A 20,496-nucleotide genomic window follows, 5' to 3' on the forward strand; every position below is an offset into this window, starting at 1 on the left:
TTCCTCCCAGGTTATACCTGCTCCTGGGCCACGCCCACTTCCCCAAATCCCGACCAATCAGAGGACACCATCATTTTTTTTATTTAATCATTTATTTATTTATTTATAGTTATTTATTTATTTATTCATTCATTTATTTAGATACATATAAACCGCCTAAAAGTGTTAAACTCATCCAAAATATGTATTATAATGAAATAAAAAGGGAAATTAAGAAAAAAAAACAATACTTCAGTAGATACAGATACAGCATTTTAGTACTTAAATACAGTAGTGAAGTAGTTCTACTTCATCACTGTCCATCTCTGAATATTGATCATACGCACACAAAATAAAACAAATGTTTAAAATCAAGGTGGTAAACAAGTATACAATAAAATCCGATTTATTGTCACATGAATGAATGAATGATTATATAGAGCTTTTCTATACACTTTTGTTAAGAAACAGTAAATATTAATATTAAAGGTATTTTTCAGCTGATCAGACAAAATGACATTTAATCCAAAAACCTGATTATGATTAAGAGAATGAAGTGTCATGTGAGTGATCTTGTTTGGGCTGACTCAAGTGTCTGAAACTAGTGAGTTGTTTCTGGATATTGGACCTGAACTGTGTATGTGGGTGAGTGTGCAAAGGACAGTTAGGCTGACACCTCAAAACTGAATGTCCAGTATGTAGCATGTAATGCAGAAGTCAGCGCCTAAGCAGCAGAGATGAGGCCGGAGGACACATAGAAAACAGTAGTAATCAATAAATGATTTAACTTAATCAGTTAGAAACAGTTGCTGAGGAACCGCTTAACTGACCTTTGCACAGTATGTATGGGTGGGATTTTGGGGATATAAGGTCTTGCAAATGTAAGGATCATTGAACTTCTTCTACTGAAACTCTGTCTGAGTGGAAGGGGTTCCCAGAGCTCTGTTGTAATAAATTGCTAATTTGCTGAAGATCTAAGTATCCTGTCTCTCTATCAACTCTACTTCGGGCTTCCATCAAAAGAATCAAGGGGAACGCACTGGAGCAGTTGAGGGTAGTGCTGATTTTCCCAACACTTTCTTGACAATTACACCCAGCATCCACGCCAGGGCCGCTGCTAAGGTTTTGGAGGCCCTAACCATAACTGGTCAGGGAACTAAAACTATTTAAACCTTTATCATCGAAGTTACTCACCAGAAAGGGATGCATGGGCCTCATCTTTCTGCTTCTTTTTCTTCTTCTCAGCTCCAGACTCAAACCGTCGCTTCATAGTTGAATTACCATTTAGTAGCAACTTCGCGCGGTGAACTTGTCTCCTGCCAAACTCAAGTAGCGTTGCTACTTTAGTTAGGACTAAGGTTGCCAGATAAGTTACGATTTTTCATCCTATTTGTTTATTTTATTTTAAGTTTTTAACTTACACAAATATTGCACTGGACAAGTTTTTGTATAGAATGGCCACATACACTTTAAAAATGGTTAAACATGCGCAAGATTTAGCGCCTCCATGCATTTTTTGATTATTTATTTGACTGGAAAATGTCACATCTGGCAACAACCAACAGAGCAAACCGAGCCGTGCCATTTCAGGCAATAGGGGTGGGGGCATTATATTATGCACAAAAATAATAACGTGCCGCTTTTAAGTAGTAGAGTAGGTGCCCCATGCAATGTTTAAAGACAAAAAAGATGAGCGTATCATAAATAATTCACATTGGGTTTTAAATTTAATAATGTCATAATTTCAACACATTTCATTCTCAGTCAATCTGGCTCCCTGCAACTGCAAAATGGTTGAGGCCTAACGCTGGCTGCGTTGTCTGCGTATGCAGAGCGGCGGCCCTGATCCACGCGCATGCACACTGGTGAGAAGTGGCAGGCCGTGATGCACAGCGTACTCTCAACCGGAAATAACCGTCCACCTGGAGAACTGCATCAGGCACTTATGCATTGACCTAGAACAGAGTGCCAATCCATATCTGGGTATATACGCAGACACAAGGAGAACATGGAAAACTTGACAGAGATTTAAACCTAAGACCCCAGCAAATGTGGTCACCATTAAATAAATTTGGAAAGCAAAATAAGCTAAAGCTTTGGCTTGTACCTTTTTTCAATCTGTACTGATTTGTTTAAATGCTAAAGTAACTGAAATAAACTAAACACACACACACACTCTCACACAGATCTACATTTTTAACATAACAAGTTATGTTAAAAACTACAAAAAAATCATCAAGAGACATAACCACCTTCTTAAAATTCATGGAAAACCTTTTTTTTATTACTAAAACGAGTGCCTTATTCTTTTAACACAAAATATATATTAGTATTCTAAAATTAATATATTAAAATCAATAGAAGACAATAAACTAATAAAGGCTACATTAAAATGGTTCTGTAACTCACTAAAAGAGTAAATAAAATGATTGATTAGTAGTAAATAAGTGTAATATTGATTAAACAGAGAAAGAGATAGAGAGAGAGATCTACATTTAGCACATGATCACAGAAGCTTTCCCAGCCATCAGTGACATCCATATGTGGAGCCAACATGGAACCCATGGACAATATTATCTGGTTCTTAATTGGGCTACCCATACTGGCCCAACATGAGCAAGTTACCTGGGATGGGTATAGATAAGGGGGTATTTCAGAAAGCAAGACTTCTCAATTTGTCCAAATAAAGCTGCTATGTTTATTGTATTTATAATTTATTGTATATAATATCTATTTATTTCTCTAATTATATATTTTTTATAACCACAGCCCTATTTTAGCATTTAAAAAAGACGTTCAATTTCAGGACTTTAACCCAGGTCTATATTTTATTCTTAATTTTATAAAATTGAACTCATATCTTGGTTGTTGCTCTTTGTTATGGCTTACACCTGTGGGATTGCAACTTAAATTCACTCTACTCAATAAACAATGATGGACTGACTGACTCAGTAACCCTCCAGGCCAGGGCCCTTTTATGTTTTTTTCCTGGTTTTAATAGTCATCTAATATACACTGTATCGCCAAAAGTATTTGTTCACCCACCCAAATCACTGTACTCAGGTTCTAATCACATTCATGGCTAAAAAAGTTTATCATATTCTACATACATCACAGTTCTGAATGTGTACATTATCTGGCTAACTGATAAATGCCCCCGGTACAAACACAATATACATACAGCTCTGGAAAACATTAAGAGACCACTTCAGTTTCTGAATCAGTTTCTCTGCTTTTGCTATTTATAGGTATATGTTTCAGTAAAATGAATATTTTATAATAAACTACGAACAACATTTCTCCTAAATTCCTAATAAGAATATTGTCATTTTGAGCATTTATTTGCAGAAAATGAGAAATCGCTGAAACAACACAAAAGATGAAGAGCTTTCAGAACTCAAATAATGCAAAGAAAACAAGTTCATACTCATAACGTTTTAAGAGTTCAGAAACCAATATTTGGTGGAATAACCATGGTTTTTAATTACAGTTTTCATGCATTTTAGCATATTCTCCTCCACCAGTCTTACACACTGCTTTTGGATAACTTTATGCCTTTAGTCCTGGTGCAAAAATTCAAGCAGTTCATCTTGATTTGATGGCTTGTGATCCTCCATCTTCCTCTTGATTATATTCCAAAGGTTTTTTAATTTGGTAAAATGAAAGAAACTCATAATTTTTAAGTGGTATCTTATTTTTTTTCAGAGCTGTAAATGTGAAAACGCACAAAAACAGTCTATTAACACAGATATGAAAAACCTTCTGTATCTTTCCTCTTAAACTCTTTTATTAAAATATGGTATTCCCTAGACATCTAAACTGCTCTTATTACTTTATCAGCCTCCCCACTGTCACACATTCAGGGCTTCTCAAATTCAATGTCTTCTTCCACAGCGTTGCTGACATCATGGTAAGGTCCCTGGACTTGAGAGCGCTGGATCTGATGATAGGTAGAGTTGCAATCATCCAGATTCAGACCCTGTAGATGTGAAATGGCATTGGTTTATTTTGTTCACATTAAACCATTACACAATAGTTTAAAGCAGCAGTCCATTAGATTTACTTATATTAAATTAAAAGCAGTAGAAATTCTGTTTTGCAATGAGAAAAAACATTCTATTTTAAGGTACCAATGTTTGGACACAACCATCAGTGGAATGTCTAGTATAATAATTCTAAAAACAGACTGGTCTGGTAGGTTTGTTGTATGAAATTGCGTTTTTACATTTTGGCAGTATTTCATAATTACATGCAACATGAACAAAACAATATGCCCAAAACACATTCTCACCAAAGAGGGCTCTAAATCATCAACTCCTCAAATTGTATAGACTGTGGCTTTTATAATGCATTGGGTGATTTTGTTTAATTCAAACTATTACGCTATAGATTAAAGCAGCAGTCCCTAAATTTTTTTTCTACTGCTTTCAAATTGAAAGCAGCAGCATTCCTGAGATGGGAGAGAACAAAACATTCTAATTAATGGATACATTAATGTCAGAAACAGACTGGTCTGGTAGGTTTTGTTGGATGTACTTGATTTTAACATTTTTACAGTTTTCAATAAATAAACAAAATGAACAAAACAATAACATTAAAAACGCAGTTCACACAATTTGTTTGCAATAACCTGTATTAAAAGTACTTCTCTACATCCTCTGTGCACATACACATTCTCACCAGAGAGGTCTCTAATTCCCCAAATCCCCAAATCTTTTAGATTGACACTTTAATAATTCCTTTAATAATGTGTTAATAATATTTGAACAGCATTGCTAGCAGCTTCTGAAACTCACTGTATTTTACAAATGCAGATACAATACAAAGGGAATTTTGTGAAAAAAAACAAACCTCATAAATGTTTTCTTCCTCCTTGCCCTTTCTTCTCTCCAGCTCGTGCAGTCCCTTTGACTGTATAAAAAAATGGGGTAAATGATTAATAATAGTAACAAAATGTGATTATGTATCTTAACAGAATCAGCAGACTATTTATATACCACTGCTTCAGGATTTAATTAATTAAGTTCATGTTTGATCAGTAAACATGTGTAATTATCAGCCCTGACTGATACAATTACGAGATTAAGCAAGAGTAAGGGACCTTGAAGATGAGCATGGTGCCAGGAATGAGCACACACAACAAGAGGAGAACCCCTTCAGCCGTGATGATACTGTTCTTCCAGCTCTCACTGATGTCCAGGACCTTCTCCATGGGCTCTAATTAAGGACATACATGAAGGTACATCTCAGCATGTATAGTAATAACATATTCATTTTGCATTCATGGTACAGACACAACAGCACCAAACCACTGCGCATTTGAAACACTTTGTTTGTTTGTAGTAAGTGAAACGTTTATTAATTACATTTTCTGACTGTTTGAGGCTAAATGCCAAAATAGAAAATTATATAAAAAAAAAATAGAGATCATTTCAGTTTCTGAATCTGATTTTGAATCTGATTTTGCTATTTATAGGTTTATGTTTGAGTAAAATGAACATTGTTGTTTTATTCTATAAACTACAGACATCATGTCTCCCAAATTCCAAATAAAAATATTGTAATTTAGAGCATTTATTTACAGAAAATGAGAAATGGCTGAAATAACAAAATATGCAAAGCTTTCAGATCTCAAATAATGCAGAGAAAACAAGTTTATATTCATAAAGCTTTAAAAGTTTAGAAATCAATATTTGGTGGAATAAACCTGGTTTTTAATCACAGTTTTCATGCATACACATTGCTTTAAGCTATTCCTGGAGCAAAAATCCAAGCAGTTCAGCTTGAATTATGTATGTAAATATGCTATTGTATTTTCATACTAACTATATAACTTATAGCGTGTTTTATCGTATTGCATTTGTATTTAATTTTATTATTATTGTCATTATTTTTACCATTTGATTTAGACCTTATTGGGGTGTGTCATTGTGTGTTATACATTTAAAAAATTATAATTTAAGTATATATAAATACATATACAGGTGCTGGTCAACGAATTAGAATAATTTGAAATAGTGCAATCATGAAATTCTTTGAATGCATTTTTTGTGCAGAAAGCAAATCAGGTGTTCACCGCACCTGTCCTACTCGTTAGACTAATCACAGAACTCGTTACCTGGGAAAAAATTTGCTCAGCTGAGCTTTCCAAAAGGCCCATTTAGGCCATTTAACTGTGACACTGTTGTTTTATTGAATTAGAATAATGGAGAAACCGTTTCATTAAATTAGAATAATTTTTATTATAATTACAATCATCACTTTCTCAGTATTTTTTGGCTGCCCCCTTGGCTTGTATGACTGCCTGAAGTTTCCGCGGCATCGATTTGACCAGCTTGTCGCAAGTTTCCGCACTCACAGCTTCCCAGGCAGTGGCGATGTTCTGCTTCAGTTGGTCCAGCGTAGTAGGCTTTCTGTCGCGAATTTTCCGCTTGACGATGGCCCAAAGGTTTTCAATGACATTGAGGTCAGGCGAGTTGGCCGGCCATGCCAAAACTTCAAGCTGTTTTTTAGTGAACCAATCTTTGGTCGACTTTGCCGCATGAGCCGGTGCAAGATCCTGTTGAAATATGAAGTCTTCTTCGCCGAACTGTTCCTCAACAGTCGGAATCAGGAACGTTTCCAGAACATCTTGATATACGGCAGCATTGACAGTCTTCTTGAGGAAGCAGAGTTTCCCTACACCTCGAGCGGACATGCATCCCCAGACCATAACGCTCTGGGGAAACTTGACGGATCTTTTCACGCACTCGTGGTTGTAGGTTTCGCCACCACGACGCCAGACACGAGGACCTTGGTCACCGAAGGAGATGCAGAAGCGTGATTCGTCACTGAAGACCACTTTCTGCCAGTCTTCAGCAGTCCACTCGCCGTGTTCTTTGGCCCACTTCAGCCGTTTCTCCATTTGTTTCTTGTTCAGCATCGGTTTTACTGCTGGAACGCGAGATTTGAAGCCGAGTTCGCGCAGACGACGGTAAGTGGTTGATCTGGAGACGTCAGCGCCGGTCTGCTTGTTCCACAAGTCGGTGAGCTCGGAAGTGGACTTGAACCGGTTGCTGACTGCGATCTTTCTCAGCTGCTTGTTGTCGCGAGCAGAAGTTTTTCGGACGCCGGAACAGTTGGTGCGCTTGCTGCAGTTTTTCTTGAGAGCTTTGCAGACGGAAGACTGGCTGATGCCGAGCTGCTCAGCAATTTTAGTTTGGGTCAAGCCTTGTTGGCGAAGGGCTTGAATTTGAGCCTCTATTCCGGTTGAGAGGTCGCGCTGCTTACCCATGATTGATTTTATAACTTAGAAATTCTACTCAACCCTGACTTTATACTGCACAGTGAACACTCTTCACAGAAAACAAAAATTCGAGCATTTATTCTAATTCAATGAAACGGTTTCTCCATTATTCTAATTCAATAAAACAACAGTGTCACAGTTAAATGGCCTAAATGGGCCTTTTGGAAAGCTCAGCTGAGCAAATTTTTTTCCAGGTAACGAGTTCTGTGATTAGTCTAACGAGTAGGACAGGTGCGGTGAACACCTGATTTGCTTTCTGCACAAAAAATGCATTCAAAGAATTTCATGATTGCACTATTTCAAATTATTCTAATTCGTTGACCAGCACATATATATATATATATATATTTAAGTATATAACCAAAACAAATCCTTAACTTTATAAAGTTAATAGCAAAAACAAACAAAAATACAAAAGCAGGAAAGTTTCATCCATTTCAAACTCACCAAACACCTGCAGGAATGTGCCGGGCGTGTGGACTGAGAAGCTCGAGCTTGTATGGTGCAGGGCGCACCTGTACAGGCCTCTGTCTTTAACACTGACATTTTGAATCTGCAGAGAACTGCATTTAACGCCCTGATTATTCTCACTTTCTGGGACGACATGCATTCGTTTATCTGTCTGGTTGACATTCATGACCACGCTGTCGTTGTGGGTGATCATAACGGTCAAGGTCCAGTTGACGTTCAAGTCTGCTTCGCTGCTGTAACAGCACTGGAGAGAGGCAGTCTGTGAGACAGCGATGCGCAGGGAGATCAGGTCACTATGCAGGGTCACGGTGGGAGGTTTAGCATGGGCAGCAGCTGATGAGGAAAGAGAGGATGAACAGAAACCCTTTAGAACCTAATGTGCATAATTTCCCAAAAACTGTAGCTGATCAGCTGGGACTGGTTTAATCAAACCCTGGATCTACAAGGCTAAGGTAAGAAGTAATTAATATGGTCATTAACAAAATACTGTCTTTTGGTCCTCAATATTTAAGATGTTTAATTCTTTTATTATCATATTTATTTTTAAGTCTTCAGACTACGCTTTGTAACTTTTTATTTCCTGTCAAGCAAAAAAAAAAAAAAAACATGGTCTGTTTCAAAAATACACTTCTAAATACATTTTATAAATAATTTTCATTACTGCAACATTTTACCATGACCGACTGGACAGCTTAAGCTTTACCTTAGCTATGAACACAATATTAGAAATAATAGGTAAATTTAATATAATAATATTTGATGAATATGCAGCAGGTGTCTTCAGAAAACAGCATGAAGGGGTTACACAGGCCAAGATAACAGGGTGGAAAGGGAATTCTCTGACACATTTAAATAGCTTGATCATTTTATAAAAATAAATTAATGAATCATTAAAATGTATCAATTATTTTAAAACATCTTAAATTTAAAAACCTACTCTAAAATAGGTTGTGTGTAATTTAACCTCCCAAATGAATAATTTACCTTAAACAGGCAGCACTGTGAACAGGGCAAAAAAAAAAAGCAAAATTTTTCTGTATTTGTAATGAGGAATTTAAAAAACTAACCTGTGCACACAAAAGACACATTATGTTGATATCAAACGTGATTTAAGCTAAGTCTGCACTTTGTACATCCACTATCATTAATTATCCATGCTGTTTTAATAAACATATTTCACTCTATGTTTTCGAAATGATAGTATTTAATAATATGTAGGACAAATGTTTCGAATGAACTTTATCTCAGACAGAAGCATTGGACTTGGATAAGTTCCACACTAAATTCCAAAAAAAATTATTGGTGTGAGACAGAGAGCGAAGTGAGTTTAAGGGTGAGACAAGACGAGATGGCTTATTCATGATATTAATACCCTTCTCAAGACCCATATAGAGACCAAAACCAGACTTCAGTACTAAAACATTAGTGGTAATAACACCACCTTCCCCGTGGCGGCCTTCACTGCCCAGCAAGACTGTACCAAACAGTCCCTGGGCAAGACTCCTCACATCACATTCACCTTAGGGTTGTCACAATACCAAAATATTGTACTTCAATACAGATACCAAATGTGATCAGCGTATCTTGATCCTCGATAATAAAACATTATTTTGTCCAAAAAAGTGCTTCCTTGTGTATGAAGATTTAGAAGTATTTATGAATACTTTAAAACAGGTCACATCTACATTATGGCCTAATTAGTTAGTATTTTTAACATTTTTAGACCTGAATTATCTCCAGTGAAGGAAAAAATAAGGCATTCTGTTTTCTGTCTGTAATGCACAGAAAAGAAGACTCTAATATTCTATTATAAAAACTATGTAGCAAATACGTTTACTAAAATATTGATTTTTTTCCCATTGCATTGTAAGCCTGTTTATAATTGTAAAATTTTATATTTCATTTAGACCTTTTTGATTTCATAAACCATAGCAAAACAGTAAAAAACTATGCTATGCTAATAGCTATGTATACAAGATCAAGGACAAACATGGTTATATAAGTATATAAAGAATAATTTGACTCTACTCAATATTAGTCTTACAATATGAGTAACAGGGTTGCGTTCACTGAGTGACACACACAACTTGGACAAACATATTTGGGGGAAAAAAAACTTGAAAATTGTTAGAGCACCTACTCTTGGTCTTGCCATGTGGGCAGAAAATGTCCTTGTGATGTAACTTCCTTTGTGCCAGTAGACAAATATTTTTATCTCTTTCTCTGCCAGGTAAAATTCCTTATGGTAACAGGGTTGCACGCATGTTGTGGGACACAACTTAATAGCATAAAAACTGTAACATGCAATACGATGTAGAACAAAGAAGTTGTTTTCATAAGTAAAGGAGATGCATATCAACAATATACAAGAGGAAGTCATTTATTTAGAGCTTATTTTAATTGTTAAATTAAAGAGAAAATGGCCATTTTTTTGAGGTGGTCCAAAGGTATTCGGTCTTTTGAATAATATCTAAGGAGCTTATTTTTCCACCATATTTTACAGTTTGTCCTATAACAAGTACATTTTTCACAAAAAATAGTCATTTAGATATTTTAGATACCTACATTTGAAGTTTAAGTGGTGGGACAGGAAATGTTCCAAAATCCTGGAATGTCCCTTATTCAGTTGTATTGTTAAGAAATATTAAAAATTAAATGTAGGCTTTCAGTTAATTATGCATAATTACATTTAATCCAAAACCCTTACTATGAGTAAGAGAATGACGTGTTATGTAAATAATCTTGTTTGTGTGAACCCAAGTAGTGAGTTGTTTTTAGATATTGGACCTGAACTGTGTATGTGGGTGAGTGTGCAAAGGACAGTTAGGCTGACACCTCAAAACTGAATGTCCAGTCTGTAGTTTGTAATGCAAAAGTCAGCACCTAAGCAGCAGAGGTGAGGCCAGAGTACAGGTAGAGAACAGTAGTAATCATAGATTGTGTTTTAACTCAATCAGTTAGAAACAGTTGCTGAGGAACCGCTTAACTGACCTTTGCACAGGATGGCTGGATGGGGTTTTGGGTGATACAAGGTCTTGCAAATGTAAGGATCACTGAACTTCTTCTACTGAAACTCTGTCTGAGTGGAAGGGGTTCCCAGAGCTCTGTTGTAATAAATTGCTAATTTGCTGAAGATCTAAGTATCCTGTCTCTCTATCAACTCTACTTCGGGCTTCCATCAAAAGAATCAAGGGGAACGCACTGGAGCAGTTGAGGGTAGTGCTGATTTTCCCAACAGTATGTAGTATTGAAAGCCTCAAGTCTTACCGAATTTAATTGTTTATGACGTTCTTGAAAAAGCATCGAACCTTTAAAGTTCTATGCCTTGTGTAACTTTAATTCACCTGCTTGTATATTGGGTATATATACCCAAGTCTCCCGGAAGTTGAGGGAGTCTACCCCATATCAATAATGGCTCCCTGATAAGCGCAAGTCAGATAAAATCTCCCAGAATCTGAATCAAGTGGCCCAAGAGTGAACACAAACGTGCGTACAGTTGACAGACTTTTTTCCCCAATCACACGTGTGAAAGAGAAGGAGAAAACAGGCTTTTATCATATTTTCTCTCCAATATCTGGGGTGGGTTTCCCGAAAGCTTCGTAACGCTAAGAACTTCGTTAACTCGTACTTAAGATTGATCGTTAATTAAAGAGTGTTTCCCAAACCCGTGCGTAACTAAAGTACTACGTAAACTCTCTCGCAGATTAACGAGTGCTCTCACCCAGTCGTTATTTTTAACGAGCTTCTTTAGGGGATCTCGACTTGCAGTTCAGCACCTTAAACACCAGGGACCGCCAATTTTGAGGAAGAAAAATGATAATTTCCGTGTTTGAAGCAATTATATTACATTACTATTAATCATAATCAATTATATTACTATATAATTATTAATATTAATATATTATATTATATTACTATTAATTATAATCAATTATATTACTATATAATTATTATTATATTATATAATTATTATATTATATTACATTACATTATATTATATTATATTATATTATATTATATTATATTATATTATATTATATTATATTATATTATATTATATTATATTATATTATATTATATTATATTATATTATATTATATTATATTATATTATATTATTTCCCGTGTCTGCGGGTGCTCCGGTTTCCTCCCACAGTCCAAAGAAATTAGTTCAGTCTAATTAGATGTCGGATAAAAATTGCCCCTTAGGTGTGAGTGAATGTGTCTGTGTGTCTGTCTGTGTCTGTCTGCCCTGTGATGGATTGGCATCCTGTCCAGGGTGTATACTGCCTTCAGCCCGATGCCAGCTGGTATAGACTCCAGCCACTCACCCCCTTCCCGCCCCCCCCCCCCCCCCCCCCCCCCCCCCCGCGTCCCTTAACGGATAAAGCGGTTGACGAGTGAGTAAATGAGTGAATAAGTTATATTATATTATATTATATTATATTATATTATAATGCCAACTGTGGCTTGTAGTCTAACTGGGCAATCAAACCCACGAGTAAATTATTTAAATCCAGATTAGCGATGATAGAAGTCTTGACATTAATGCTGCAAGAAATGCAATCAGTCAATTCCTGCAGATGATGCTCACGGTCTAAGCAAAGCTGCAAAGTCACCAAGTTCATCTGGGCAAACTCTGGGGTGTGTCAGCTCGCAAATATCAGTCAAAAGTTGGACACGTCTCATTCCATGTTTTTTTTTTTTTTTTACATTGTCGATTAATATTAAAACCATGAAAACTAATTGACGCAAATGGAATTAGTAGACAAAAAGGTGCATGGCTTTGACAATCCCCTGACATAAACCCAACTGAGATGGTGATTTAGGATGAGCTGGAGCTTCACAGTATAAAGTACAAAACATATTTCTGTTGGTTTAAAATGTAATATATATATATATATATATATATATATATATATATATATATATATATATATATATATATATATATATATATATATATGTGTGTGTGTGTGTGTGTATATATATACACACACAGGAACATATGTATTATTATATTATTTTTATAATACACAAAAATTAGAATAATAATAAATTAATATTACTATCAATATTACTGTTAATAATATTAGTATAATATATATTAATATAATATATATTAACAATAATAGTTTTAAAAATGTAAAAATAAGTTTAATGTTTTAAAATAGATTAGATTTTCGAGTATTTATTTAGTCATATGTATCTTTAGGAGTATAATGTTGTTAATTACAACACATTTCTACGTTTTTAGGGTGTAATAGTGAATAAATACTGCATATTGCAGTGTTGAATCGATATTTGTGGATCGATTGAGCGCGCTGTTTCGGGGGAGGAGTCAACAAAGATGTTCTTTAACCTCGTTCGTTAATTTTCACGTTGCGAAGCTCTTTGGGAAACACTCGCAGAACTGGCTCGTTCTTTACACACGTCATTCGTTAGTTCGTTCGTTATTCGCTAAGATTGATCGTTTTCGGGAAACCCACCCCAGATCTCTTAAAAACAAACTGGATCTAAAAGCACCTTATTACACCTTATAATGCCTTATGCTTTTTAAATAGTCATATATGGGGTCAGTATTTAAGCTAGCCATGCTAGCTTTTTAGCAGGGTGTCATTTCACAGGGGTTATTCAAGCTTTCACATGCAACTAATTTTTTGTCTCCCACATAAACTAATCTAAAATCACTTTAACAATCCACACAGAAGAAGAATTTTTGATTGTGCACATTTTATGGCCTGTAACAGTGAATAAACTGAAATATGACACTGTTCAGAGGCCTGGAACATCTGCTCAGAAGGAGATAAGCTCCACTGAAGCAAGACAGGAACTAGTGTCTCTGAACTGTGGCTGATGAGACCAAGGCAAATAAAACTAAACAGACTAAGCTCAATACAGTTATGTAGTAATACAGTTAAGTAGTAATGTATTGAAGACTCCTCATTAACCCAAGATAACAAAAACAAGCCTTAAAACATTCTTCAGAAGTTGCAGGTACAGCACCTTGTACCTCTTTACATATTGGTAACAATTTAGTTTAGCCAATAATAAAACACTGTAAATTAGCTGAGGCAGTTTTCCAATTAACAGGAAATGTCAATTAAAACCAATAAAATTACTTTTTCATACGTACCTGCCAGGAGACACAGCAGAACCACAATGCTTGCTTCCATCTTCATCTTCTGTACTTCAAACACAGAGTCCAGTAAAACAGTGACTTAAATGCCACTTCCTCGCTGTATAACAAGTCTTTTTTCTGTTCACTCCCACTCATTTGTTTTTTTCCCTTCCCCACCACTCAACTTCTGTCATTTCTCTTTTCTTCTCCTTAATATGGTAATATTTTAGCTTAATATATATTGGGGTTTAATAAATACAAACATATATATTTGTAAATTAACTATTTACATTAATAAGGTGACAAAACTGCACTTATTGAGAATTTTAGCAAGGTATTTTTATTCTATAAACTACAAGACTTGTACTGTACAATCCTGTAATTTTACCTCAGAATACAACATGCTAACTTTCTTAATGGTGGCTCTGTGGAAAAACAATGAACTTTGCTTTGATTGGCCAGTTCATAGAACTGCCTAGTCTAGCCTAACACTGTAACAGTGCCACTATGACATGTTTATTTTCCTTGACTCTTTACAAAGGTAGCTTTAAAGGTGCTGCCATCTTTTTTGGACCGTTTGGAGTCTTCTTGTTGCAGCAATTACCTGGCTTGCCTCTACTGGGTTAGCTTTTAGCCTTGCACCCACCTTACCACCTTGCATACAGACTGACATTCACTGTCAGCATGTCATGTTAGTATTTAGCATTTTTAACCTATAAGGAATTCAATGTTCTCTCAAAGTAGTTGTTGCGTTGAACTTTCCAGAATTTCCCTCTGAAATCAATAAAGTATCTCTTTCTATCTATCTAAAAATGCATTCTCTAGTGCAAAAGGTTTCATGTATGTTGGGGTGCAAATATGAGTCAAGGCTATTTTGGAATATTTTAGCGAGTTTTGGAATTGACTTGTTGCACAGCTGTTTGGCAACACATTTTAAAGTATGTTGCCTCCATGTTGCAAATTTTAATTAGTTAACTATTATATATTATTTCACTATGACCAAATATTCTTTTCCAGGGTGTCTTTTATTAAATAAAAGCTAACTGATAAAGAGCATTTTTAGAGGATTTATTTGGTAACTACTTTTAAATTGATATGTTGCTATGAGGAGTATGAAATCAAAGCATAGATTTACACACATACTTTGCTTTTTATGACTTATGGTATTTCTATTCTAGGGCACTTTATTTCCTTATTTTAAATAATTAATTTTTCTCCATATTTCTTTTTATGTTTTTCCCCATAACCAAGCTGCCAGTTTGCCTGGAATGTCTCAGATAACTGTTAAATGAACACTTAATCATTCACGCGCATACCACAAGTTACAAGACAGAAACCAGTATTGTGTCCCGTGACTTTTGCCATGTCCTATAGAAGGTAAAGGACACTGCACGAACCTACTGTGGATCCACTTGACACCCACTATCAGGCCTAATTGGAACTCTTGCCTTGCTATGAGCACACTGGAAATGTTTACCCTCACTCACAAGATATCACCTCACACAACTGTAGGTGTTCCAAGGGTACAGTTTTGCATTGTCAGTATATGTGAAAGCATATTATAAACACACGCACACATCATAATTTAAAGACAAACTGCTGTTTTAAATCATTTATTTAAAAAAAAAAAAAAAGGGAAATTACAGTAATAATAAAAAAGTACCTCAATTCCATTAAAGTATCTTACATAATAAAATGAAAAGCCCAAATACACAGAATAGTTCTTGCATAATCATTTCTAAAGATTGACAGCAGAGGGATGAGCGACAATTTTACATAATTGTCACAAAGAAAATGTACACAGCATTTATGTGAAAGAAGCAGAAAATGTGGCTAAAACCAATGTGACTCTAAAACTGCATTATATAAAATGTTACAACAAATGCTTTGCTAATTTGTGAAGCTTGTGAGGGCTTAAATTTGGGTGGGGGTGGATACATGGCAGGCAAAACACCCTGCAGATGTGGAACTGAAACATCTGCTGATGATGAAAAAGAGGAAGAGCACCACTAGGTTCACTAGTCAGCCCTTGAGACAGAATAAAGAAAAAAAAAAGAAAAAAATTCAGCATGAGCCACCCTGCATTATAAATAGATTCATACATATCAATAAGAGTGTGTGTGTGTGTGTATATGTGTGTGTTGGTGTGCGTATCTTGGCTAGATAAAAGCATGTTGTGGAGTAAGAAAGAAAGAAACATCACTGAATTCTCTCTTTTTCATCTGAAAAAGTGTAATAGCAAGTCTTTAAGATCCTCTAAGATGCTCGACCTTCCACATATTTATTCTACAGGTCAGGATTTCTTTATATAGTCTAGATCAAGGGAGTTCTTTCTCTCTGACTCCCTCTTACATGAAGGCAATGCATGGTTATTCACTGTAACGCACATTTTCAATTAAATGCTTAAAAAGTTCCCAATCCCCACAACCCATTTTGTTTGCAGTTACTGTAAAACACTTGATAATAAAAGGATGGAGAACTGCACTACAGTATAGATCTGTATTTCAAAAGATTCAGCAACATAATTACACCACAATCCATTTCATCTACTTTGCTAATTACCCTAAGATAACAAGCATATTTGTTGCATGAATGATCCTTTAAAACAAATTCTTTAAATCAGAAAGAGTGGCCATTGCAATGCAAATATACTATATATATATATATTCATATATATAATTTATATTTATATATATATATATATATATATATATATATATATATATATATATATATATATATATATATATATATATATATATATATGGTCATTACAATGACTAGTAACAGTACAGGTGAAACAGCCAGCGATGAGAACAAACTATGAGGCTTGTGTTCTTGTTACAGTTAGACAAGCTTCACTGAAAGGTCACCAAAATCCAACTGTGCTAAAAGGCCATAATAGCACACAGCTCAGCAGATAAACAGTATAGCTAGATTTTAATCACTCCACCAGAGGGCAGTATGGAAAACCTTATGTTTTACATTTTAGACCTAAGATTTTTTTTCTTTATCTGGGTCCTGGGGTAATTTTCTCTTTTATGGGGGTCCTCTGTGATTTTATTCCTGTCCAGAACAACCATCTGTGTTTTTCTGTGTGTTGTAGGATGAATTACTGTTTTTCGCTGAACTCATAAGATAATTTTGAGATGTCTGAGTTTCATCACCTCGCATTTAATAAAATAGCTATTTTCCACTAAAAATCCACCGTAATTACACTTTGGGCGTGCATTTTCCTGAATATCTGCATAAACACAACAGCAAGTGGAAATGGAGGAGCTACTGAACGTAATGTCATGTGACTGAGTAGGCCAAAAAAAAAAAAAAAAAACAACTCACTGATCCTCCTGTTTCTTCAATTGCTGTGCAGATGCAAACGTTTTATCACGGAGTAGAAGTGTGATACTAATCCTTTCTGGATAGGAATTTATACTCACAATATTATAACATCCTCATTGTTTCTACACTCAAAATTAATTCCATCAGCTCCACTGAGCATATAGGAGCACTTTGTAATTCTATAGTTACAGACTTTAGCTCTGTAATCTGATTTTTTGCATTACAGTATTTATTATTCTCCTTTCACCCTGTTCTTCAATGCTAAGGAAACCACAGCACCACCATGAAGCAGATATCCTTCTCAACACTACAGTGATGCTAAGAAAGTATACATAATACTCCTATATGTTTAGAGGAGCTGATCAGAGGGACAATGAATGTAGAAATGTGGAGGTGGTCCTAATATTCTGATATCTGAAGCTCATTTACTTGAAAAGGAATTTCCCTATTTGTACTGTACTGGATCGGTCAATAGGTCAGCTTTATTGGCAAAGACTTGATGGTCCATTTAAGGCAAATTATTAATATAGGACCAAGCAAACAATACTTACTTAAGGCTAATCCTAAATATTACTATCATATAAATCTTTATATATTCTGATTTATAACTCGACCAGCCATAACATTGAAACCACATGCCTAATATTGTATAAATCCCTCTTGTGTTGCTGAAAGAGCCCTGACTGTAAACCCTATAGCCAGCATGTATTATTCAGTAATTTGTCCTTTCTTAGACCCCTTTTCATAGGTTCTATAAGTTTAATTCTTGAAAAAAACTCACAAGACCTTTCTAACGTTTTAGAGATGCTCGGATTCATCTCAAATAGGTTCTTGTCAAAGTGCTTTAGATTCTTACAACTGACCTTTTTTCAGCTTTCAACACATCTTCAGAAACTGACTGTATAGTTCCTCTTCCTTGACATGTGCCAATGTAACTCAATAATCAATGTTACTTCAATGCTCTTTTCCTCTGAGTGGTTTCAATGTTATGGCAGATCAGTCCTTGTTCATATACTGTATAGACTATACTATTCTTCTATATATATCTTTTTATATATATATATTATGTATTCTCACATACATTTGCATTCAGGGTTTGGGAACAGCATGTAAATTAGCCACTGACAATTACAGCCAATATTATGCTTATAAATACTGAATAATTAAGGAATATATCCACCTGATTAAGCTGATTACATCTCTTTGGTCCTGCAAATTTTCAAGACTACCTTTTAAAACTAAACTACAAATCTGAAAACAACGCAATAATTACAATCATAAAAATAGAGAGATACAGAAAGAACGATCATACAGTCGCTGTGTATCTGACCTGACAAAAATGTGTATGTATAAAAAGCATGTAACAAAACCACCCCTTAAACTTTCTGCAACGGTCTCCAAACAAACAGTGCCGCCGACGGAATGTTAGGACCTGAACCCCTGCATGCGCTCTGAGGACATGTGACCTCCAACCACAGTGGATGTGTGTAACTGCTGCACAAAACATCCAATAAAACAACAGCTGTGAGTGTCCGTTATTCTACATGCCTGAAGTCTATTGGAAGCTATAACTGCATTATTTAATATTATATTACTATTACTATAATAATATTAATATCTCGCCATTGTATGGGTATATCAAAGCAAACTTTGGAGGAGTCACCGCTCCAGTTCCACTCCTCCAGTTAACCTACAGTGTCCATCTATTTTCAGTTCCTCATCTCTCCATCAATAAAACCTACTTTCTATTCCTCTTCTTTCTCACTCAAATGCACTCAAAGGCTTTTCTGTAAAGGCAGAGTCTCAAACGGAGTCATGGATCTGAGTAAATATGCACAATAAAGGACTGCTGCAGCACAGTTTACTGATTTCCCTGCTCTAAAAGGCTGTGTTTAGACTGCCACCTCAAATCAACCTCTGATTTTGTGGCCTATCTAGACTTTTTCCCATTTTGAGTTTTGATATTCTGATCAGCCAGAAAACATAAATCAAGTCTGATTTTTGTAACGTAGCACAGGTTCCAAACCGCGTGGTTTTAAACGCGATTACAGTCAGATTTGTATAGATGCATCTTTGTCTGGACGCTCTGTCCCTTCAAACAGGATTTCAATGCATTTTCTTGACAAACAACCTCATCAAATTCAGAGTGACTGATAGGATACAGATGATAACCGGATGTACAAATCTGATCTGATCACTGAATATCAGTGTGAAAAGTAATCTCAACAGATCTAATTTGATAAACAAATCTAATTTGCCAGCAGTCTGAAAGTAGCCTAACAGACCTTCTATTGGCAATTGTGAATCGGCAGGTTGAGTAAGGTGTGCTTGAGCAGGAAAAGCAAAAATCTGTGCAAAATATGTTATTAATTGTTTAAAAGGGATCTAAATTATCAGTAGCAGACATTTTCCATTTATTAAAACAACATAAAACTTGTGGACTTACTTTCACCAGTAGCCAAATGTGGGCTGATATTATAAGAGAGTTTTAAGTTTCTTAAAGAAAATGTGGAAAATGTGCTTAACTGAGCGTTAAAATCAACCTTATACTATCAATTTTATGAATTTCTGTTTCAGCTCGCTTCACGACAATAAAGGTTTGAGCCATGAATTCTGCATTAAACATTAATCACATTCATTTCTTTAAGTAGAGATATCCCTTTGCCTCTACATATTTCACTATATAACTAATATTAAACATAAAAAAAAAATTGATTGGCACAGAGGATGGTCTGCGAGTAAATAAACGTGTATGGGTGAGTGCAAGTGCAGTTAAAAAAAAAAAAAAATTCTCTGTGGGAGTTTAAAATTTGGGGGCATAAATAATATCTGATCCAATCCCCTCCTTTAAAACACATGCATTTACACATAAAAATACACATGCACGAGTACTTCCGACACTTGAAGCCTTTCAGCTTTTCACCACATCACAGTGTTGAGGCATACAGTCGATGGGGAGGAGGTGAGCACGGATAGCAGAGCAAACAGGAAAATCCAGGCAGCAAACATCATCAATGAAGGGATTTCTCAGAAGGAACTCTAACTCCTCACTCCAGCACATACAGTGATCTGTGGAGACAGATGAAAAGAATATGCTATAAGTCGCAGGCAAATAATAAGTAATCTGTTCATTTTACTCAAATCTACTGTGATTGGTTTATCATTTTGTGTTTTTGTTTTTATGAAGCATTTTTAAGACTTTTTAGTTATTATGGCACCTGTCAGGTACCAAGAGTTTTTTTTTTTCTGATTTTTCCCCATTTTCTCCCAATTTGGATATCCAATTGTCCCACCCCTTTGTG

General features: G+C 35.4%; 2 protein-coding genes across 7 annotated transcripts in view; both read right to left on the reverse strand.

The window, feature by feature from the left end:
* Positions 1-2,923: 2,923 nt before the first annotated feature.
* On the reverse strand, positions 2,924-14,097 carry cd79a (CD79a molecule, immunoglobulin-associated alpha). Its single transcript, XM_007232439.3, has 5 exons — positions 13,871-14,097; positions 7,712-8,068; positions 5,081-5,196; positions 4,831-4,890; positions 2,924-3,958 (listed from the first exon to the last, which is right to left on the reverse strand). The coding sequence occupies exons 1-5, from the start codon at positions 13,914-13,916 to the stop codon at positions 3,839-3,841; spliced, it is 699 nt and encodes a 232-aa protein (XP_007232501.3). The 5' UTR covers positions 13,917-14,097; the 3' UTR covers positions 2,924-3,838.
* Positions 14,098-15,452: 1,355 nt separating this feature from the next.
* The window catches only part of arhgef1b (Rho guanine nucleotide exchange factor (GEF) 1b), a 74,299-nt gene continuing 69,255 nt past the window's right edge, over positions 15,453-20,496 (reverse strand). For all 6 annotated transcript variants that reach the window (XM_007232444.4, XM_007232443.4, XM_007232442.4 and 3 more), the window contains one exon: positions 15,453-20,263. The gene's annotated coding sequence lies outside the window, so the exon portion shown is untranslated. The remainder of the gene's footprint in view (positions 20,264-20,496) is intronic.

Source organism: Astyanax mexicanus, chromosome 1 (assembly GCF_023375975.1).
Source record: "Astyanax mexicanus isolate ESR-SI-001 chromosome 1, AstMex3_surface, whole genome shotgun sequence".
NCBI lineage: Eukaryota > Metazoa > Chordata > Actinopteri > Characiformes > Acestrorhamphidae > Astyanax > Astyanax mexicanus.

Bases quoted from the DNA above. Each gene is read 5' to 3' on its own strand.
- cd79a (XM_007232439.3), bottom strand. From the start codon at position 13,916: ATGAAGATGGAAGCAAGCATTGTGGTTCTGCTGTGTCTCCTGGCAG. The intron at 8,069-13,870 runs GTACGTATGAAA...TTTCCTCATCAG, and splicing joins TCTGCTGTGTCTCCTGGCAG to CTGCTGCCCATGCTAAACCT. The intron at 4,891-5,080 runs GTCCCTTACTCT...TTTTTTATACAG, and splicing joins GCACCATGCTCATCTTCAAG to TCAAAGGGACTGCACGAGCT.